Genomic DNA, 25,057 nt, shown 5'->3' with positions numbered 1-25,057 from the left:
CGAGGACCTGGGTTAGGGGCTATTGCGGAAAATAGAGACATAATTTGCCTCATAGAAACACATGAGCATGAAGGGTACAAGACACCTTTGTTTGCAGGATACTGGAAGATGGCAGTGTGGAACAAGGGAGCAGGGAATGGCAACGGGCATGGGGGTATCATGGTGTCAGTGAGGGAGAAAGAAGGTCGTCTCATTTAGTTAGAAAAAGAAGACTCAAATAAGCAATTCATTTGGTTTAAAATATCAGAAAATGGAAACCACATCAGAATTGCAGCATGCTACTTTGCGCCACAGGTTTCAAAAATCTACAAAGGTAGAGGGGGCTTAACCACAAAGATCCATTTGCAGCTTTAAAAGCGAATATTGCAACATATTCGCATCTAGGTGAAGTCCTTATAGTGGGTGATTTCAATGCTAGCGCTGCAAGTGAGCAAGCTAGCATTCTTTGTTGTAAAGATGATTGTGACCCTATTTGGCTTATAGAAGAAAGTAATCATCAGTGAAAAAGAATTTCATAGGACAAAGGCTGCAATCTCTTTGGTGAACAATTGCTTACTCTATGTGTGGCCTTCGATTTTGTGATTTGTAATGGCCTCACTAGATGGGCAAAGTCCGGTAATTTCACTTGCAATACTTACAATGGAGCAAGTCTGGTAGATTATGTAATTTGCTCGCATGGTTTGTGTGAGGAAATGGAAGGAGTTTTGGTTGGAGATCCGCTGTGGGATTTGAATCAGATCACAAGGCAATTTATTTATGTTTCTCTTGGATTGGAAAGAAACAATTAGAGTCAAAAATTCAGCATGTCCAACAAAATCTCCCACAGGGCAAAATTCTTTTGACTCCAGAAAATTGTAACACCTTCAAAATGACGCTAGAGAGGCTCCTTGAGAAGGAGAAAATTACAATTCACAGCCTTCATAGTCATGAATTAACACATTTAATTCAATGCGCACTTGCAAAGTGCAAAAGAACAAAAATTAAGAAGTCTGAAACAAATTGCTTTCCGGTTAATGCTTGGTTTGACGAGGAATGAAAAAAAGCAAGGAGAATGTGGAACGAGTCAAAAAAGGATAACATAAAGCTCAAATCTTACAAGCAGTTATTAAACAAGAAAAAGGTTGATTTCATGGTTTCAAGGAGGGAAGAAGTAATCTTCCTTGGGAAAAATAATCCCAAATTATTTTGGAAGGAGCTCCAACCGAAAAAGATACAAATTGGAAATAATATTACAGCTTCTAAATGGTTAGACTATGCAAGACAACTCTATGAGCAAGTTCCCAAGGTTGACCCTCCCCCCTTGGTCAACACTGATACTGAACTCTTCACGGTACAAGAGGTAGAGATGGGTATCAAGAAGTTGGGTGTTGGAAAAGCAAAAGACTTGGTTAAACTCCAAGCAGAATATCTAAAGTGGGGCTCAAAGATTCTTGCACCTCACATTACAAAAATCTTCAACAACATCATACAACAAGAGCTCCTCACAGATTGGACAACTAGTCTGGCAATACCTCTTTTCAAGAGTGGTGACGTCAATAATCCCTCCAATTATCGGACCATCATGATAAACCCCTTGTTTGCAAAGCTATTTGGAAGCATGCTAGAAAACAAAATTAGCAAGTGGGCAGAAGAAAGAGATAAACATGTTAAAGGGCAAGCAAGTTTTAGACCTAAACATTCCACAGTTGATCATTGCATAACTTTAAGGCACATCATTGAAAAAGTTTGGGAGAAAAAGAAAGAAGTCTTTTGTTGCTTTGTTGATTTCATAAAAGCGTTTGACTCGGTTCCTAGGGATAAACTTTGGCAGAGAATGGAGGAAATTGGGGTTCCTAAACATTTGAGAGCAGTTGTGCATAGGCTGTATGAAGAGGTGAAAGTCAAAATTATAACTTCAACGGGCATTTCTGAAAGTTTTAGAAGCGATATCGGAGTCAAGCAAGGTTGCCCACTGTCTCCTACCCTTTTTGGTTTATATATCGACAAGTTTGAGGAGTGGTTAAATTCGCAAGGGGGTGATAGTATCTATTTGTGCAAGTTTGTTATAAGGCTTTTCTTGTATTCAAATGACCTTATTCTAATTGTTAAATCGGCTCTTGGTTTGCAAGAGCACTTACTATCCTTTGAGCATTTTTGTAGAAGTGTGTGATGCAAGTCAATATCAGCAAAACGAAAGTAGTGGTCTTCTCTAAGAAAAGAAAACATAACCAGCATAAGTTCTACTTTGGAGGCAACATTCTGGAAGAAGTTGCGGATTACAAATGCCTCGGAATTGACTTCAAAAAAAATCTAAGCTACAATGGTTTGTAGAAAGAAAAGAACTTTGGGGGGTTGGAAAGCATTTTATGCTTTTCAAAATAGGTGTTGAGAGGCAGAGTTATGGGACTCGAAGACCACTCAAATTCTTTTTGGGCTTCTAGTGATTCCAGTGATTCTCTATGGTTGGGAACTATGGGCTAAAAGTACCTCCGACATGCAGTGGAGACAAATTGAGAAAATTCAAAAGCGTTTGATTACAAACAAATTTAAGATTAAAAGTGCAGTTTCTTATGATATCTTGTTAAGTGAAACAAGGACTGCTCCTATTGAAGCAATTGCTATGGTGCAATTCATAAGGTATTTAAAAAAAAATTGAGCAAATGGAAGAGGGTAGATGGCCTAAAGTTGTCTTTAATGATAGATTGTGCAAGAGCAAAAAAACTTGGATGCAGCAAAATAACAAATGGTTTAGTAAATGGGGTATTTGCTTGAACGCGTGTCCCATAAACAGCGAAAAGATAAAAGCTTTTGTTATGGAAAAGTTCCACAAACGTACTTGGGATAAGGAGCTAGGAAGAAAAAAAAAATTACTACATTGAAGTGTTTAATCCCACTCATAATCATCAACCAAAAACATACATAGAAGCCAATATCTCTTGGAGAGCCAAAATTCTTATTGCTTAGTTAAGGACTAATTCTCATCAACTCCGTTGTGAAACAGGGCGCTGGAAAAGGCCGAAGGAAGTGTGGGAGGAAAGGGAATGCAATTTTTGTTCTTCCGGAAAAGTCGAAACAGAAAAACATTTCATTTTAGAATGTGAGGCCTTCAAAGACAACAGGGAAAGTTATGCAGGTATGCTGGCAGCTAGCTCTTCGGATAATCTATTTAGCGAGGGGTTTGTCGAGAAGCTGGGAGCATTTATTGTGAAGCTTCATAGAAAAAGGGCCGAATACATCAAGCAGATGAAGAAGCAATCTGTCCCATAGACTATCATTAGCCTCTTGCACGTTAAAATAATTTCTTCTTCTTCTGTTCATTGTTAATCCATAAATGCTTGAATGATTTGAAACTGTTATCTGAAAATGAATCCAAATCATTGTCCATTTACATAAATCTCAGTCACCCTCCTAATTTTTTTTTGCATATTTCAAATAAATAAATAAAAATTAAAAAGGAAAAAAAAAATTAAAAAAATGTGTGCCCACGAGATACCCTCGTCCCCTCTTTCAAAAAGTGCCGTACTCATACCAATAGCCACTGACACTGCCAACTTAGGTACAGCATCACTGGTTTTTTAAAATGCTTCGGAATGATTTTCTAATCAAAAAATTGCATGAAGATATGGGGATGGATAACGCTAAAGCGTAACCACTAAGGAGGGTATAGAATTGATAGCTGAAAATCGAGATTCCAAGGTACTATAAGAGAGAAAAGTAAACTCCAGGAAATAGATTGCTCTAACGAGGGATTCGATCTGAACTCTCCTCATGACCTTGTTCCTTAAGAACTCATGTAAGTTCTTAAGAATGCTACTGTGCAAAACCAAATTAAATGATTTGCGAGATAGCTCTGAATTTGAAACATAAATAGTCGTGCTATTATATTAATTGCTTCAACTGAAGCTCCTGGGCCCTTAGAAGGGTGAAAACAGCCTCACTGGAAAACATAGATTGTGTTAGTAAAGAGTTCACACACAGCTCACCATGAACCTGATTAGCAAAACTAGAAATGTACTTTCTTGTCTACAAAGACATCGTAAAACTAATCCTTACAAATGAGGCTGAATTGAACGGGGGATTCCTCTTATGCCTTGGAACTTCTTTAGATTTCTTGAAAAGGATTTGGTCAAACCTCTGAATGACAGTTTTCTGCACTCAGTTTAAATATATATTTTCTAGGGTCAGATATTGAGATTCAAAACAATCTTGATTCCCATGTGGAAAAAAGCTAACTTCATGTTGCGTAAATTGTGACAATATTCCATAGTCTAAATTCTACTATATAAATGTTAATATAATGCAGCCACATTAGGCATTACTCACATAAGGTTCATAAAAACAAATTATGATACCAGTATTTAGAAGGACCACATTAGTTCCAAGGATCAAGTTAGTGAGGGGTATGGTTCCACATATATCTACATCCTCCTCTTTAAATGGTATGATGGCCATAATCCTTTCAGCTACAATTTCCTTGACCACGATTCCTGATAGACATCCGTGACAGATATCCTTTATTGCTAATTTTCCCTTTTTGAACATGCTTCCAAGTCCTTTTGGATACACTAATTTGGGAACTGACTTTAGGCTACCTTGTCAACTGAAAACATGTAAATGACGTTTACCGTGCTTCTTGTTGTATGATTTTTATCCATCAAGACGACAAGAGAAATAGTATTCAAACAATCTTGCCCTACGCCTACATGGTCAGTAAAGCAGCATGGACATTTGATGGCTGAATATCGGCCATAACAAAGAATCAGATACCTTTTGTGAAGATCTTGCATACAAAAAATATTGGAATCTCTCTTGAACCACTCATAACCTGCCTCTTAATTCGCTCATTATTATGTTTATAACCAGCCAAACTATGCTAATCTCCCACAAAGTATAACCATGCATCAAAGCTGAATTGCATGCTACGAACTATAAAGGGCTTCTGTGCCTTGCAGAGAGATTGTATTCACAAAAATTGGAATGATTCAATAACCACTAATAACCTGCATCACACTTGTCTTGTTGTGTTTGCAATGTGCATTTACCTGCTAAGAACTATACCTGTGCACAAGAACTGAGACGCCTTTAACCTCAGTTAATTCCACTGCTGGAAAATATCTTGTATATGAAAGACAGTGGAATCAATCAAACCATAAAATCTGCCTCTGCCAATGGAATTTTCCAGTGTCATTAAGCTGTAGCTGTCACTGTAGTTTGTGACCATGCTCATCTGACAAAACTATAACTGTAGATCAAGCCTGGAGTAAAACTGGACCAACCCAGGAACTGAGTATGTTACTTAGTGCCAATTGTACTTCTCCTGAACCATGCTCACAGCTGACTAGACTTGCTAATAGTGGGAAAAATCGAGACAAACAATTATCAAATGCAGCATCCTTCAATCCACTAATAGCTTGCAAAGTTGACACAACTAAAGGAGCCCGAGAAGCCAACTCACCCCTTCTTGCAGAACCTAATGGAATCACAGAATGTGGCCTTGAATGATCACCACTATACTCAGGAAAGGACTTGGTAGATGCTGCATTTATGTAAACATGTAAAACTTCTTCACACAGTTCTATAATGCGGGATTCTACATTAATTTCTTTAGCAAGAAAAGGTTTTCCATGTGTTACACTCTGTAACAGCTTAAGATATGCCTGATAGGCCTCATTCTCCAGACGAAGTAAAGGAGGATCTGTCATCTGGGTCATCCAAAACACTTCCTGAAGCTTCAAACGCAAGGCATAGTCACTGTTCACTTCATGTGCATAGACAGCCATAGAATAGAGTATGTCTAGAAGTGCCATTGTATTTGCTGCTGATAGTCGTTGTCCATGCATATGATACATTTCTGTGATAACCTGAGAACAAGGGAAAATAATCTGCTTTATAAAGTATGTAAATAAGTACAAATTTAGGATTATATTCACCATGAACACAATATCAATAGTTATAAAGAAATTGCAACAACATTTGTAAACAATAATACCAAAAGTTTGGTGGTAAGGATAAAGATGCAGAGGTAACAAAAAAACATCATAATGTCAATAACATTATTGAAAGTACTAGTTGCAAAAATTGTGATCATATCAGATTTTTTTTTAAATCACTATCTCTTTCGCATGGTGATTTAATAGGCCAATGTTATCGGTGATATTTTTTGTTTTCAATAAATTGCAATCCGACGTGAAAAAATCGTGAGGTCATGGAACGAGTTTTTAAAAGGTTTAATTGGGTTTTTTAATTTCATTTTGCAATCAGAGGGCAAGGGTGAGAGCTAAGGAGGAGGAGAACTAATCTACATGTTGAGAAATCTAGGGCATTCAGAGTTACAAGATTTCTCTGCTTGATAAATTCTTGTGATACACTTTTACTTATTAGCTTATAATCTTTTCATTGTTATGTTATTATTGTGTTCTCTTCATCAAGACAATTACCAATATGCACAATAAAAGACAAGTGACACAGTATGTAGGCTTTTCAGCCAGGGCCAAAACCTCTCACCTCCTGAGAGGAAAACCCAATCAACATTCTTCTTCTAGACCTTCAATTGACAAGTACCAAGACCATGACACAGACCCTCGACTCTAGTGTCCTTACAAGAACCTTGCCACTATCATTGATGCTCTGCCTCTTCCATTCGACTTCCTTCTTGATCTAGAACTGCTCTTCTCGGCTCTCTCTAGAGAAACTCGGTCTCTATCCTTCACACTGCTTCTTCTCAGCTTCCCTAGAGAATCTCAGTCTCTATGTCTTCATTGGTCTCTTCTAGAGACACTCGGTCTCTAGATCTCGGTCACCCAAAAGAATCCTTCTCTTGCTACCCCAGAAGAAAACCCTCATTTGCTTGCCCAAAAGAAACCTTTCTTCGCTACCCCAGAAGAATCTCTTTTGTTGCCCCAGAAGAAACTCTTTCGCTGCTTGTTATGAAACCAGCTCACAAAATAGAAAAAGAGATAGATCAACGACTTCAAAATAAGCCTCTTCGATGGGGAAACCTCCTTTACATTACACAAATGAACAATTCTTGGATGATACAAATGACAAGACCTCATTTCAATATATAGGAGTCTAAGGGGTCCCAATATAATCAAAGTCTTCAAAGCCTACATAACAATAATATTGTAGGGGCACAACAATAACAATAGTGGGCTTCTATGGGGCACAATAATAACAACATGGGGACTACATGGGCACAACAATACAATAAGGGGGTTGCACTAATAACAATAAGGGGGTACACTAGCAGTATAGGGATCTAACATGCCCCTCTCCTCCAAAAAAGTGTTGTCCTCAACGCTTAAGTAGTTCTGGATGCTTTTGTATAAAATTATCATCCTCCCATGTGGAGTCTTTAGCAGGTAAGTTCTTCCACTTGATGAGATACTCTGAAATTGATCGATTTCGTAGTTGTCGGGTTCTTGATTCCATGACTGCTTCAGGTTCCAATATGATTTTTCCTTCCTCGTCAAGTTCCAATAATATTGTTTGAACTGGGAGCTTGTCACCTATAACCTTCTTTAAGCATGAAACATGGAGAACTGGGTGCACTCGGGAAGATGCAGGGAGCTCCAACTTGTATGCCATAATATCAATCTTCTGCAACACCTTTTAAGGGCCATAGTATTTTGGTGATAATTTATTATCCTTCTTAGCTTACTTGAGGGACATTTGTTCATATGGTTGTAACCCTAAAAATTCCCAGTCATCTACACCAACATTCCTTTGCTGCGACGTTGACTTGCTTGTGGTTTCATTCAATTCTGTGCCAAAGTGAAGTTATCCTTTAAGAGTTTGAGAACTTGTTGTTGATGCTCGATGTGATCTTCCACTGCTTGAACCTTAGAATGATTGTCCAAGACTTTTTGGAGATCTAGAGAAATAGATGATTTCGCTGTTTGAACCTGTAGTGAACATATTACGCCTCGTTTTTCTTTCTTTAGAAGACTTGTCATGCAATTAGAGCTGATTATCTTTCCTGATTTCATGTGATACCCCTTAATTCAACTTTCTTTCCTTCCCAAAAACCTTTCAAGAAATGTTCTTGAAAATTGAAAGCTATCATCCCCAAAGATTGTAACCATTGCACTCCCGGTACAACATCAGCACCACCCATTGGAATGGAAAGCATTGGACTATCCAAGACATATTCTCAAATGGATAGCTTGATGCTATGGCACTTTCCAGAGCAATTTATGGTTCCTCCATTTGCAGCAATTACTTGGCTCTCTACTACTGGATATAGGAAGCAATTCAATTCCTTGACTATCTTACAATGAATAAAATTATGGGTACTACCCGAATCAATCAACACTATTACATTTTTTTTTCCTGATATGTCCTTCTATCTTGAGAGTTTGAGTGGTAATTCCTATCAATGCATTACAAGATATGGTCAAATCCATTTGTTCTTTCTCTAGGGTTGGTTCCTGGTGGATATCCTCTTCTTTTGACGTTTCTTGTTCCTATAATAGAGTTTAGGCTTCTGTGATCCATATCAAGGATGGGGCTCCCTTAAGGCCCATTGTCAACACCATTGGTGGTCCTACCTACCTTCTTGCTAAGTTCCTTACGTTAAAGCTTAAGCCCTTGGTTGGTCGTACAGAGTCCTTCGTAAAGGACTCTGCTTCCTACATTAAGGAGCTCAAGGACATTAAGCTTGACCCTGGGGACATTCTTGTTAGTTTTGATGTTGTTTCCCTCTTCACTTGCATCCCTATTAGTGAGGCCATGGAGGTGATCAACGGCCTAACAGATCCTGACACTGCTAAGTTAGTTGAGATTTGTCTCACTTCTACGTTTTTCTGTTTTGAGGGAGAGTTCTTCAAGCAAACCTGCGGGGTTGCCATGGGCTCACCCCTTTCCCCTATTGTTGCTAATTTTTCCATGGAAGATTTTGAGCCCAAGGCTCTAAACTCTTCCAGACTCCTGCCAAAGCTTTGGAGAAGATATGTGGATGACACCAATGTTATCTGGCCTCACGACCAAGAGGAATTAGATCTCTTCTTCAATCATCTCAATAATCAATCCTCTGCCATTAAGTTCACCATGGTTGCCTTCCGTTCCTCGATATTCTTATTTCTAAGAATAGTGATGGTTCCCTCGGCCACCGAGTTTTTCGGAAGAAAACGCAGACTGAGCAGTATCTTCATGCCAGTGCCCATCATTTCCCGGCTCAAAAGATGGGTGTTCTCAATACCCTGGCTACTCGGGCCCTAAGGATCTCGGATAAGGAGAGTTTTGAGAAAGAAAAATCCCATCTCCTTGATGTCTTTGTTGAGAATGGTTATAGTAGATTCCTGGGTCAGAGGGCTTTCGTTAAAGCTTCGAAGAATTCGCTGTCTCATCGAGAACCAAAGGAGCGAGTTCCTGGTGTCCTTCTTCCGTATGTTCAGGGGACTACTGATAAGATTGGTAGGATTCTCAGGTCGCATGATGTTCCTGTGACCTTTAGGCCCCTGAACACCATTCGCATGTCCCTCAGATCAGCGAAGGATCCTATCGACCCTAAAGATATGAAAGGTGTGTACTTGATCCCCTGTTCCTGTGGGACCCCCTACATTGGGGAAACTGGTCGCTCCATTAATCAGAGGATTAGTGAGCATGCAGCAGATCTTAAGCATAGGCGTACTAAGTCTTCCGCTTTGGCTGAGCACGCCGAGAAAACCAATCATCATGTTTGTATTGAGGAAGCTAGTGTTATTGCTAAGGTTTCGCACTTCCATCATCGGAAATTTAGGGAGGCGCTTGAGATTGAAAAGAGGCCGAGTAATCTCAATAGAGATGATGGCTGGAAAATTAGTCGGTGTTGGGTCCCAGCACTCTTGACCTAGTCTTTTTTTTTTTTAACTTACGTATTTATTTATTTATTATTATTCTGAATTATTTTATTATTATTATTATTTTTATTTATTTATTTATTTATTTATTTTATATTTTTATATTTACTTATTTATTTATTTTTTATTTTTTTTAGGATGACTCATTTTAATTTTCTCGTCTCTATCTTTTATATTCATGTTTTCATACAAGAATGGTCTTGTTTTTAGTTCCTTCTTATTTTTATGATTTATTTGTAACTAACTATTATCACGAAGTATTAATTTTTAATTAAATATTATCATTAAATCATTTTATTTTAAGGGGTTGGTCCCCCTAGGGTAATATAATTTTAATTATTAAAATATAATTTTAATATAATTTATTAATATAATCTTAATATAATTTAATTTTAAATATAATTTTAATTATATTTTAATTTTAATATAATTTAATGTTAAATATAATTTAATAATTAAATATAATTTTAATTATTTATGTTTAACTAACTATTATCATGTATTATTACGAACTATTATCATATAATTTTTATTAATAAAAAACGTTAGTCCTTAGATATAATTTTTTAATTATTTATCTCTAACTAACTATTTTCATGAATTATTTTTACTAATTGAACATAATTGTTTATTTATTTCTAATATTTTAAATAAAAATTTTAATTATTTATTAATATTTTTATCTAACTATTATCATAATATTATTTTTTTAAAGGACTGGTCCCCCTCTAGGGTAATTTTTCCCCTTAGATATAATTTTTAATTATTTGTCTTTAACTAACTAGTAACATGAATTATTTTTAGGTAATAATTGAACATAACTGTTTAATTATTTTTAATATTTTAATTATTTTTTAATATTTTTTTATCATAATATTATTTTTATTTAAAGGACTGGTCCCCCTAGGGTAACATTTTTATAAAATAAGGTTTTTGATCCCGGTACCTAGTCAAAAGTAGTTGTTAGTCTTTTTAGCCGTTGGAGGCTTTGCTCTGTCTATTTAACCTGCTAAGCTGGATCTGTTTCTTCAACTTGTCCTGACGATGAACCACACTGGTTGGTTCGAAACGCGTCGACAAATGATGTCTCATGTGATCTTCGCCGAAAAATCTTTTGTTTCTTGTTCCTTTTCTTCCTCCTCTTCCCCATCTATTAATTTATTCTCAACACACTTATGACCTTTAGTATATTTTCTAACACAACTGTAACAAAGTCCTTTTGCTCTTTTTTCTTCCAATGTTGTGGTGTCAACCTTGTAGGTTGTGGAAGGCTAGGAGCAACAACACTTCCATATTTATAGTTATGAGCTTTGTTACCAGAAACGGGACGGTTGCCACCATTCCCAGTAAAAAACACATAAGAAACGAGACTGGACAGAAACGTCGTTTTCTACAGTCATTCTCATTAACAGGTGCATATATATTTTATGGGAAACATAAAATAGGTACTTTTCCATGTGTTCCATGTAATCTCTTTTACAGGTCGTTCTCATCGGTGTATTTTCACTCCTTATTGTAGATTCATGCCTATATTCATTTAATAACCTAAAGGCCTATGCCAAGTTGGGAGAAAGTTGATTATTTTTGTATTATTGTCCTTTTTTTATAGTTGATTTGCTTTCTTTTAACATGTATATTGTTAAAATTCATAGCTTAAACATAATTCTATATATGGTTTAAGAAGTTCACATTCAATTGCAGATTCTATTTATTGTTTCTAGTTATATATATATATATATATATATATATATTTGGATTTTCTCCACAAAAACACTAATTAGCTCAAGGCGCAAAATGCATAAGAGTATATACACTTAATTGACTAGGAGGCATAAGTGTATATATTTAATAGTCAATTTGCTAAGTATCAATATGGTATTCAAATTATTTAGTTTTTTTAATAAAAATTGGGTTGTAAATTTAGTTGAAACTATATTGAAAATTGAAACTAGATCTGTATTTTTCATTTTTTATTTTATTTTCTCTCTCCTCATTTCTTGAGTGCAAGACCTCCAAACTCTGTTTCTTGTATCGTTGTCGTTTTTCATTTCGTTCCCTGTTTCTCGTTTCTGGTAACATAGGTTATGAGTGGTAGGCTTCCTTGTTTCTATAATTTTGTTTTCAATTTTTCTTGCCAACCTGTATGCCTTCTCCAATGAATCAGGTTCCAAAGGCGAACCTCATGTTAGATGTTATCCTTTAAGTCCCTATGAAGACATCAATACTCTACTTCTCTGGAATATCATTTACCCTTATATTCAATTTTTGGAATTTCACAATGTGCTTTGCCATTGAACCCTTTTGTTTGAGATTTATCAATTGGCTAAAGAAGTTGTTGCTCTTTGTATCCTCATAATGTGCTATCATTTCCTCCATGAAAATTGGCCAGGTGACAAGTGGTTTACGAGAACAAAGCCCTCTATACCATACAAACTGATTTGGTTCTAAATATAAAGGTGTAATACGTACTCTTTGTAACAGTTGCACATCATGTAGATCAAAATATTGTTCCATCTATAGTATCCAAGTTACCAGATCCTTGCCATCAAACTTCCTCATATCTCTTTTTCCTCCTATTAGGAGCTCGATCTTGAAATGACTGTACTCTGTAATTTTAGATCTCCAAGTTCTGAAATTTCGTACTATGGTAGCCCTCTGAGTCCTCTTTCCAACCCCACAGGTCTGACGAGATTGGATTCTTCAAGGAAGATTTATGCCAAATTTCCTACGATGCCCTGATTATAGATTGGTTCAATAGAGCGAACATGTATGAAGTGTCACGTGTCATTGTTTCGACCTTCGGCCTTGAAAACGATATCCAACAAACAAAAGTTCGTCCTCTTTCTGTCACTTTTTACGAAATTTTAATCTGATGCTCAGAGAGAAAGTTATGATGATTTTTCCAAGGTCACCTTTTTGAGATGGAATTCAGCAGCCTACAAAAACCCCAACTTCCTTGGATCATATCTCCGAAAATATAGTGAACCAGGTTTTGAAATTCGTAGACGAGGTGCAGCACAATTTCGACTCAAATGGGTTTTAATTTCATATTCCGAAGCTACGTAGAAAAAAAGTTATAGCAAAAATGCCACGATGACCTATTTGAGATGGAATTCTGGAGCCTGCAAAAACCCTAACCTCCTCAGCTCATATCGCCGAAAATATAGCGAGACAAGATCTGAAATTCGAACACGAGGTTCAGCAAGCTTTCGGCTCAAATGGGTTTTAATTTCAGCTTATGAAACATCGTAGAAAAAAAGTTATAGTGAAAATGCCACGAAGACCTGTTTGAAGCAGCGAAACCCTAGAATCCAAATCTCTGAAACTAAATGTTATGAAACCAGCTCACAAAATATAAGAACAGATAGATCAACGCTTCAAAATAAGTCTCTTCGAGGGGGAAACCTCCTTTACATTACACAAATGAATAGTTCTTGGATGATACAAATGACAAGACCTCCTTTATATATATAGGAGTCTAAGGGGTCCCAACATACTCAGAGCCTACATAACAATAATATTGTAGGGGCACAGCAATAACAATAGTGGGCTTTATGGGGCACAATAATAACAACGTGCGGACTACATGGGCACAACAATACAATAAGGGGGTTGCACTAATAACAATAAGGGGATACACTAGCAATATAGGGACCTAACACTGCCCCAGAAGAAACCCTTCCTTCGCACTGCCCAAAGGAATCTCTTTCTTCATTGATCCAGAAAAATCTCTCTTCGATATGCCCAGAAGAAACCTTCTTGTCCTTCTTTCGCACTTCTCTTTGCAGCTCCTCCTTCGCACTCCTCCTTTACCCTTTCTTCGCACTTCTTTACTGAAAGCTTATCGAGTTTCTTGCTTCTAATGGAGGCCGAGTTAGGCTATATATACACTTCCACACATGTCCTTTGGGCCGACATGATCACTTGAAGTTAGGCCGACTTCTTCTAGCAGCTTCTTCCATCGTTGTAGGCCGACTTGAAGAGGATAAGTGACAAGGTCTTGGAGGATACTTTACATAGACAAATTTGACCTTTTACAAAGTGTAACATGACTTCATTACATGACAATCACTCTTAACATTTTATGACTAGATGACAAATAAATCCTAAGGACTCGCAATGGTAGTCTTGACTCAAAAACAAAATCCCTTGCTCATGAAACCCATGAAGCAAGTCAATAGAATAATTTTATTTTTCTTATTTATATCTTATTACATAAAATCATATTTACATGTCATTATGAAGACCGAACCTAGTTACACTTTTCAACACTCCCTCTTACCTAAGGAGGTATTCATAATCGTACTTGGATTTTCTCAATCTAAATAATTTCTCATAAGAAGAATTCGGATTGGTAACTCATTTGTATAGCATCATATCAACCAACATTGTTACATATCAAGGCCTTGACTATCAGCTCCTTATCTCCACAAGATCTGAGCTCAATGTTGGCAAGAGGCTCCAGAGTCAATGAGCCACTCATGAGAATGAGAAGAAGAAGAAGATACATTTAATGCATAACCAGACTGAGATGATTGACAATGAGATGCAGAAAGTGCCATTCCGGAAGTTGAAGTTGAAGTAGGCTCCACATGGATGTTATGTTTCTTCATTGCGGCTTCCAAGGCTTCCATCTTCTTAAAGCATTTAGATTCTAAGTGGCCATCTCGATTACAAAAGTTACAATGTCTATCAGTCTTCTTCCATTTGTTTTTATTGGTCTTATCATTTTGCTGAAATGGTTTAGGACCATTCTTTTGAGGATATGACTTCTTAGGATTCTTTGAATTTGGTTGTTGCTGGGCGGCTAACGCTTTCGTGGAAGAGTTTCCAAGATTAAGAAGACCAAGGTGTAAGAGTTTTTCTTGTTCTCTTATTAAGGAATCACAAAAGGAGTCAAAGGAAGGGGGCTTGTAGTCTTGTCCTTGACAAATGAAAGCTTCTCTTGTAGAATGGAAAGTGGAAACAAATACAGAGTAGGCTGGTCCCAACTTAGTAAGGATGGAATAAATAAGGTTACCATCGTCTTTCTTAACTTTAACACCTTCCAGGAGATATCTAAGGTTCTTGAATTTGGACAAGAAATCTTCAATGCAAGAAAAATTATTAGGATCCAAAGTAAGCAGCTCATTTTCAAGTTGATGGACTCTAATTTCATTTTTAATCCCAAAAACTTTAGCAAGTTTTTCTAATGCTTCATGAGGAGTCTCAAGTTCTGCAATGTGGAATCTAAGATCAGGAGAAATAGACATCCCTATCAAACCACGTGCTTGATCTTGTCTATTTTCCCATTTTGCCGCCTTGTCTTCATCTTTTGGTTTCTTCTCTTGGTCTGTGGCTATTCTGAAGAGACCTTTACTTCTAAGTAAATCTTCGATGTAGGCTACCCATTGGAAGTAGTTAGTGGTGTCAAGAATGACTTGGCATGGGCTTTCCATTTTTTTAAAAAATGAAGCTGAAGATGCTGAAAGTAGGTGTTCCAATTGATAGATCTCGAAAAAATAGGCGGTTTAAAAAAAAACGGCTCTGAAAAAGGCTTCCGGATGAAGAAGTTATGGCTTTTTGAAAAATAATTGTTGAAGTTGCCGGCAAAGTGCGTGAATGTGCGGGAATGAAAAAATCCGCCCCCACAAAATGGAGACTTGAACCCAAGACCTCTACTCTCTTAAAATAGCTTTGAACCAATTGATCTATACAAAAAATTTGAGAGAGAGAGAGAGGGGGGGGGGGGGGGCTCGGTTTGCGTGCTTGCCTTGAGAAAGCTCTTTTTCCCTACAAAACACAAAACACAAAACCCAACACGAATATGCAAAGAAAAACGAACCTTGCGGCTCGAAGTTAGCTTTAGCCAAAAAACTAGAAATTTAAAAAAAAATCTCAAAGTTAGCTTTAACCGAAAAACTAAATATTTTTCTCAATGTTTCTGATTTTCCGAGATCACACTAAGGTGCAGGGAAAAGAGCATACGCATGAGAAAAATCCTTCCTTTCTGTTTCTGATTTGCCCAGATCGCACAGAGTCGCAGGGCAAAGAGCATACACAGAAATGAAAGGTATAGATCTGGTTAAAAAAAAAGGCTAAATAAACTGAGACCGAAATAAGCAGAGAGAAAATAACAGTAAACTGCAAAAAAAAAACACTGTATACCTCTCGATCTGAAAAATGACGCAGCTAGGGCTACCGGAAACCTTTTCGCGTGAAACGAAAGGGGTTCCTCACTGGAACAGATGCTCCGAACGCAACAGAGCAGTCCTCTCGGCCCGAAAGCAGTCAGAAACAGCAGATCTAGGAAACGACAGCCGCATGCAGTTCTACCGGCTTCAAATTTGGATCACCAACGGACGCGGCCCTCAAATAGCTCTGATACCATGTAGGAATTTACAGGGTAAGTTCCACAGAAAGAATACCAAAAGGACACCGCTCACAACCAGATCTCAAATCAATACACCAGTATTTTTGACGTGGTTAAAACCCTCAGAGTGCAAGGAGGGAAACAGTCCACGGCCTGTCCCAACGTGGGTACTACAGGCAATTTATTAATCAAAGAATGAAAATTTACATAAGCTTTTCTCATGCACGGATTACCCGAACAATGACCCTCCATGCGCTTTAAATAGAATTCATGGACCAATCGGGTGTCAAGCCACGGATCAAGTGTCGGTAATACCGAGGTGAGAGTGAACCGTCGGATCACTACATATCGTGACCGTCGGATTGTAAGTTACAAAATGTACAACGGTAAAGAAACACACTTTACCTAACTCTAGCCTAACTCTATACTAGACCAAGTTGAACTTAACTATATCCTATGTGTCGGAATATCCTAACACATTTATAGACACACTCATCATTGTCTCTCTCGGAACATATCCCACCCGAGTTCTCTCAGATATGTTCCACAAGGACTATTCCTATATTGGACTCCCAGTCCTCAAAGAATATCGTTCCTCCATGACTACTCTTTCATGGGATGCCCTAACTCATTCTCAAAGAGTATCAGATGCCAAATGATTAACCAATCCTCCATTTTGTCTTCCCAGGTGAAGATCATAATGACATGTCTATTTCTCCCTCTCACATAAGGAGGACATATTCCAATAAAGGAATGTACTCATTCCTATCACAAAGGAATGTACCTAAGCTCCCTGCTTAGGAATTTCCAAGTTTCTTCCAAGTAAGAAACTTCTTTTTCGGCTCCCTCTTAACTAGGGACCTATCACAACTTCTCATGTGGAACAACCAGCTGCCTGAAGAACTCCTCTTTGCTTCGATGTCATAAGTTTCTTTTGTCATGGAGTCTTCATCTTTTGGGTCACTTCATCATAGGGCACAGACCATCCATCACTTTCATCCATGAGTTAGTCATGTCCTTACCTCATTAGAAAGTGATCCATCAGGTTTCCATCTGGCTTTGCTTCATGTCATACTGCTTTCTTCAAGCCATATTTTTTGGAAGGATCTTATGTCCTTTAATATGGTCCTCTTGGAAGTCATCCACAGATCTTCCCTTTGGCAGTCCTACATAAGCCCATCCAGATGTTAGTTCAAAAATAAACAATGAACTCTTAAATCAAAATTACCTTTGTGATGGTCTTTCATCATGACATCTTCCTGTAGGTATCAACATCCTGCATACAGATTGACACATTCTTCAAAGATATTCATTGTCAAGGGTCTTTTTCCAACTTCCATCAGAGCCTTCATATCTTTCCAGGAGATATTTTAGTCAAATCTTCTTGGTCTTGGGATGTTGAATGCCTTCTTCCTTTGTTGCAGATTATCACGATCTCTTCCTTTCTTTTCACACATTTCATTCTCAAGAGCTTCCAATTAGAGTTTCTTAATTGTAGTCAACTTCCTCACGATTCATATGAGAACATATTATGTTGATTTCATCTAGTGTGACTTTATGCATTGTTGCAAGCTTTTGGAGGAGAAGATTCTTTCTTCTCTTTATAATATTTCCCAAGATGGAAATAGTGATCCATATTATCTGCAACCATATGACATGAATTTCATAATAATCTATGTAAGCATACATACCTCATCTTTCCTTCGGTCATCCAGAATTCCTATAGCAACCTCATTTGCATGAAAGAACTTTTTGCTTTCTCGTTATGTCATCACACCATCATTTCTTGAATCCCACGAGTTGGAATCCCTAATGAAACTCATGCTTCCTTTCTAGATCGGTGAATCCTTCGATGAGGATTTCATCAGAGAAACTTTGAGGATCTTTCATATCGTCACCCGGCAAATGTTTCCTTATTGACTATTGTATGATGATCCCAGTCGATGATGACCTCTACTTCTTTTTATGAGGTTTCCAAGAGCTCCCATTCTTTGTAAATAGAATTTCTTTCAGACATTATTTTTGCTACTCATGTCACGAGCTCTTACTTCTAATGCTTCTATCAAAATGCTATTTTCTAATCTGTTGCATCCTATCTTATTTACATTGCTTCCTATCTATAAATTACAAGTGAAAAGTACCTTCTAGTGAAGAAGATCATCTCAATCATAGTAGAGATCTTTTTGCTTCTTCCTTCTTAAGCTTCTTTGTCTCAGGTTCTTTCACTTCCTTAATATGGGCTTCTTCCCTGTCCCTCTTGCGTTTAGGACAATCTCTTCTATAATGCCCAAGTTTCTTACAACCATAGCATCTTTCCTTAGCCATGTTCTTCTTCTTTTTCTTTGGAGGATCAAACTTTACAAATTTCCCTTTTCTTCTTGACATTGATTGATCCCTTCTATCCAAGTTCTTGTTACTTCCTTTCTTCAGCCTGTCTTGTTTTTCCTTGCAGAGAGACCATAATCTGATGAATGGGATAGCTTCCTCTTCGCTAGTAGATATGAGGTTAACTTGCTCATCTGTCAATGCATTTAGAATAACGGAAATTATTTCGTTATCAAATACCATCTCTCCTAGATCCTACAATTGTCCTTATATTTGAGATGCTTTTGAAAGACAAGATGATATTCGTTCATCCTTTGACACCTTCAATCTATATAGATCAGATCTAAGTGTAATGATCTTTTCTATCGTGCTCTTAGGGAAAAGTTATATCAGTTTTCATATCTTTCTTTAGATGTCTCCAGCTTGGCTACATAGGAAATGAGTCGATCTTTGATAGACTCCTTTCGAAACTTTTGAGCCTTGAGATCCCTTTCCATGTATTCAGATAATGCTTGTTCCTCAGACGGTTTGGAGACCTTTCGATGAACATGATTAATGACTTCATTTACTTCGAGGACTATTTCTATCCTTTTTTTTTCCATGCAAGGTAGTTTGATATCCCAACTAGCTTTTGGTTCTCCTTGAAACATGAAGTCATTTTCACTAGATTAGATTATAATAAAAGGTACTTACTTGAGAAGATAGGATCTTCAACTTGATGATGAACTTGTTGCTTCACATGATCTCTTTCAAGTGAGATCCTTGCTTTAATACAGAGAAGATTACCTTTCAATCCAACCTTCCTTAGATTTGAAGAGCTTCCACTTCTTTGGTGATGTATGTTCTCTAGACTGCTTCTAGGGTTTTGGTCTTTATGCTTGCTTCCTCGTAGATGATTTCATGACTCTTGTTGGTGCACATTTCTTTGATCTAGGGTTTTGAATATCTTGCCCTACGTAACCCTTGAATCTGCTATGATCCTTGATGCTTGATATCGTGTGTCAACTTGTTTTGAAGGCCCCTTTCTGACTTCAGCACCTAAGCTCTGATACTATGTTGAGAAATCTAGGGCATTCAGCATTACAAGATTTCTCTGCTTGATAATTGCTTGTGATACACTTTTACTTCTTAGCTTATAATCTTTTCTTTGTTATGTTATTATTGTGTTCTCTTCATCAAGACAATTACCAATATGCACAATAAAAGACAAGTGACACAATATGTAGCAATGTTATTTGGGAGCGGGAGCAAAAACGGGAGCGGGAGCAGCGGCAGCAGCGAAAACGGGTGCAGGAGCGACATTTTCAAAAGCTCCCGGTTTGGGAGCGAATCACGGAGCGTTTTTTATATAATATATATATTTTTTATATTTTGATACATATATGTCAATAAAAACATGTAAAATGATGAATTAGATATAAAAAACATAAAAAAGCATAGATTGAACCATATAACAATAATAATCTAGAAGTTATAATCTTCATCAACTACGTCCACAAGTTAGTAACGTAGTAACATACAACATATTGACTCTCATGATTCATCAATCTTAAAGTTTCAAGCTTTCAAAATTCAATATATAACATTTATCATCATTAATCACCAAAGTTGTACTTGTAAGCTAATTGAAACCATTACAACAAATAATATCTAACATGAAATGAAATGTTATAAAATGAAATGAAACAACTTTCAACTTTCATGAAGCATCATATTCATAATTCATTACTAATGAGTTATAATTGCCATCTTCAAACTTAAATTGTCATATATTGTTTAAAAAATGTCATAATAAATATGAAAGAGTCAGTAGTTATAAAAACTACTAGAAACTAGAAAAGACAAGTAAATCTATTATCTATTGCTTATGCTTGGGCCTCTTGCCACCACGAGAAATGTCTAATTTTTTAGTCTTGTTGGAAAATCAGGATCTTTGTCATTAATATCACCCTCTAAGCATTAATATCCAGAAGTATCCTTGTCATTACCTTTGTATCTGTATAGGGATCTTTGTCATTAATATCACCCTCTAAGCATTAACATAAGATAGAAAAAGCATAGCACGTCAAGTCAAGATTTTGTTTGAGTGATGCACACATTTTTAGGAGGGTCATGATAGAGGAGTTCAACAACCAATGTCACTAACATCAAGGTACATAGAGGGATTGGTGCACTTGATTAAATACGAGTTCCATACCCTAATACATGACAATATTCAATGGAAACATTGCAATCCTGAAATCTTGAAAAACTCACAAGTCTGTTGGATTTTGAATGAAATCTAAAATTCTACTTTCTACATATGAAATCCAATGAGGTCAGAACCACTCTCAAACATCCTGAGTCATTTCATGGTAATGTTAAAAATTTAAGTAAAAGGATGGAAATGAAGATTAAGGAGAATGTCATTTTTACTTTAAGAATTTAACATTACCATGAATCGCATATCAATACTAGGGCCATAGACATGATCATTAAACTACCCCACTCAAAACTTATTTGTTTCTTTGAAAAAATATTGCATTTGGAACATCATTGCAAAAAAAAAATTGCAAAAAAGGCAAAACGCTCTCGAAAAGGCAGGGACTGTTTTTTTTTAGGGAGCGCAGATTGGGAGCAGGATCGAGGGAGGGGGAGGCGCTCCCCCGCAACACTGGTATGTAGGCTTTTCAGCCAAGGCCAAAACCTCTCACCTCTTGAGAGGAAAACCCAATCAAAATTCTTCTTCTAGATCTTCAATTGACGAGTACCAAGACCATGACACAGACCCTTGACTCTAGTATCCTCACAAGAACCTTGCCACTACCCTTGATGCTTTGCCTCTTCCCTTCGACTTCCTTCTTGATTTGGAACTGCTCTCCTCAGCTCTTTCTAGAGAAACTCGGTCTCTATCCTTCACACTGCTTCTTCTCGACTTCCCTAGAGAATCTCGGTCTCTAGGTCTTCACTGGTCTCTTCTAGAGAAACTCGGTCTCTAGATCTCGGTCACCCAGAAGAATCCTTCTCTTGCTACCCTAGAAGAAAACCCTCCTTCGCTTGCCCAAAATAAACCTTTCTTTGCTACCCCAAAAGAATCACTTTTGTTGCCCCAGAAGAAACTCTTTTGCTGCCCCAGAAGAAACCCTTCCTTCACACTACCCAGAGGAATCTCTTTCTTTGCTGATCTAGAAAAATCTCTCTTCGATATGCCCAGAAGAAACCTTCTTGTCCTTCCTTCGCACTTCTCTTTGCAGCTCCTTCTTTGCACTCCTTTACCCTTTCTTCGCACTTCCTCTTTACCGAAATCTTGTCAAGTTTCTTGCTTCTAATGGAGGTCGAGTTAGGCTATATATACACTTCCACACGTCCTTTGGACCCATATGATCACTTGAAGTTAGGCCGACTTCTTCTAGCAGCGTCTTCTATCGTTGTAGGCCAACTTGAAGAGGAAAAGTGAAAAGGACTTGGAGGATACTTTAACATAGACAAATTTGACCTTTTACAAAGTGTAACATGACTTCATTACATGACAATGACTCTAACATTTTATGACTAGATGACAAATAAATCCTAAAGACTCTTAATCGGAGTCTTGACTCAAAAACAAAATCCCATGCTCATGAAACCCATGAAGCAAGTCAACAGAATAATTTTATTTTTCTTATTTACATCTTATTACATAAAATTATATTTACATGTCATTATGAAGACTGAACCTACTTACACTTTTCAACACTACAAAGACAAGAGAGGAGAAAACCAAAACTTAGGATCCCAAACAAAGAAATTTTGAATTTGGACTGAGTTTCTTTAGCAGGGCGTGGATTTCAGGTTTGGGCATCAAATTCAGCCCTAACTTTTTTGTTTTCTCCTTGTTTTTCCTTGGGTTTCAGTCACCGATATATTTTCCATGACTTTGCTTGGATTTGAGTGTGTTTTTTTTGCCATTATTGTTGCATTTAGTGGAGAAGATTTTTTTGTCAAAAATTTAAAACGTTGATTGTTAATTTTATTTGTTTAAATTCTTCTTGTGCCCTAGGTTTTTTCCATGATTTTTGCTTGGGTTTGAGTGTGTTTTTTGGACATTATTGTTGCATTGAATGGAGGGTTTTTTTGGTCAAAAATTCAAAATGTTGATAGGTAATTTGATTTGTTTAACTTTAAATGCTTCTTGTGCCCTAGGTTCAATATTACATTAAGAGATCAACAAACATGCCAAGAAAATTGGACCCTCTGGCAATATGGTGAACCCGATGGCGGGTTTGATAGATCAAATTTGACTAGCAAGTTATGCGGGCAGCATATGACAGGGAGAGTCTACTGATTGAAATTCCACCTTGCACATATTATGGGACATGAAGTAGGACTTTGCACAAATACAACTCCAAAAATCATCTGTAAATCCTTCAAATCATTGGAAAATATAGAGACAATGAAATTGAAAAAGGAATCTATGAAGAATCAAATGGAAAGGGGTGGAGTGGTGGGAGGTGACCATAAGAGTGGTTCTTCTTCAACATAAGTTTCTACATTCAACCCCACAGCTACCTCATGGTCAACTCTTAAAAAAGAAGGAGACGGAACAAGCTAACAAGTTGTTGGGCAGGTTTTTTCTACGGAGTGATGTTCCCTTCAGCATTGCCAAGAACAATCCATTTTACCAGCCCGCGTTTGATGCTATTTCTATTGTTGGCCTGAGGTACAAAGCACCTTTCTATGATGATTTGGGAGGGCATATTCTTCAAAATGAAAAGGTTGAATGCACTACAAGTTTGGAGGAGTTCAGAGCATCATGGGCACAGACAAGATGCATTGTGATGTTAGATGGTTGGACTAATCAAAAGGGTAGAACCCTTACTAACTTCTTAGTTAATTGTCCCAAGGGGACAATATTTATAAATATGTTGATGCATCTGCACATATCAAAGATGCACGATTATTATGTGATTTGTTGGTTGTGTTCATTCAAAAGGTGGGTCCACAACACGTTGTCCAAGTCATAACAAACAATGTTGTAAATTATGTTGTTGCTTGCAGGATGTTTATGTAGAGGCATCCTAACTTATTTTGGACACCTTCTGTTGCACACTACATTGACTTGATGTTGGAGTACATAGGAAAAATTCATTTTGTCTGGGATATTCTTGAATCATCAAAAAGCATTACAAAATTTATATGTAATCATGTATATGTGTTTCATTTGATCAAAACATTCACCAATATCAAGGAGTTGGTGCACCCTGTTATTACACATTTTTCTACTAGCTTCATATCTCTTCAATCTCTCTTGAATTCTATGTGGGATGCAAAGAAAATGTTTATTTTAGAGGAGTGGTGTGCTTTGTCATTTAGCCGCAAACCAGAGGGAGAGGCCATATGCAAGCTAGTTTCATACCAAGAAATATTTTGGGAGGGAGAGTAGATGCGTAGCATTATTGAACCTTAGCCTTTGCCAATATCCATAGCCATTATTAAACCGCAAGTGGTTCTCACTATAATGTTTTCCCACCATTCAACTTGGAATACGTGTCTCATGGCCTTGGTTTTATTTTATTTACATAGAAAATCAACTAGGGGTTGTTACACCGTCATAACAGCGATCTCAGAAAATCTGTCCACGACCACAAATACACATTTATTACCATGCTTGTTAGAAGGGAAGCCAAACAAATAGTCCATGGAGATGGATTCCCAAGGTTGGTTGGGAGTACGCAAAGGAGTGTACATGCTTTGTTTCTTGATGGTTGGCTTGGCGATGGCACGGGCAGTGAAGGATCTGATATATTTTCCAACATCCTGTCAAAGTTTTGGCCAATAACAATACTTTTGTAGTATGACCACAATTTTTTCCACACCGAAGTGTCCTGCGACCCAACTGTAGTGCACCTCCCAAATCAAATTAGCGTGCTCGCTTGAAGGAACACAAAGGTGGCTCAAGTAGTAGCATAATAATGTGCCTTGGAGGTGGAAATCCAGAACTTGCTTGCCATCCACTAGCATCTGGTATGTGGTGTTGAACTCTAAATCATTTTTGTACAATTGCGGCGATCCAAAGGTCTCGTGGCCACACGAGTTGAGAACAGTAGTCAGTGTTGCAACTGGGGGCCCACTGAGGCAAATTGCAATATGATTGGTGCTGCCCTTTTTGTATTTAATGTTCACGTGGAATTGTTGCAGAAATGTAGACCACTTATGATGGTGATTGTTCTGCGACTTCCATTGTCTCCTTCCCCAGAATGTAATGTTTCCATTGTCAGCAAGCATGCATGATAGAATACATCTCTTTATCATAGGTGGGGTACTTATGAATTGTATCGGAAAGTGTCTCGTTATGATAGGCCATCGAACATCCTCGCTGGGTGAGAATTGCACCAATAGCATAGTCGGAGGCATCTGCCTCAATTTCAAATGGAAACAAACTAGCCCAGGCGATGGTAGCTTATCTCTGAGAAGAGATGTGATGACTACATGCCTTCTAAACTGTGTTACAATGAAGCTCACATGCCTTTTTATTATTGAAAAATAAGGAAAGCTCTAAACATCCAAAAATCTAACACTAGGAGATGAAGCGCCAAAAGTTTGT

The 25,057-nt window shown here is 37.4% G+C and overlaps 1 protein-coding gene across 1 annotated transcript in view; it reads right to left on the bottom strand.

Annotated features, from left to right (window-relative positions):
• Window positions 1-4,197: 4,197 nt before the first annotated feature.
• Window positions 4,198-25,057, bottom strand: part of LOC149154919 (brefeldin A-inhibited guanine nucleotide-exchange protein 2-like) — a 61,936-nt gene continuing 41,076 nt past the window's right edge. Inside the window, 1 exon segment of the mRNA XM_089444256.1 lies at window positions 4,198-5,840. Within this exon segment, the coding sequence (XP_089300382.1) occupies window positions 5,229-5,840 (612 nt within the window). The 3' untranslated portion in view covers window positions 4,198-5,228.

The sequence above is a fragment of the Pinus tabuliformis genome, chromosome 9, assembly GCF_031772625.1.
Source record: "Pinus tabuliformis cultivar Carrire ecotype Pingquan chromosome 9, CPIR1, whole genome shotgun sequence".
Taxonomy (NCBI): Eukaryota; Viridiplantae; Streptophyta; class Pinopsida; order Pinales; family Pinaceae; genus Pinus; species Pinus tabuliformis.
The sequence above is the reverse complement of the archived record's forward strand: the minus strand, read 5'-3'. Positions and strand labels throughout refer to the sequence as shown.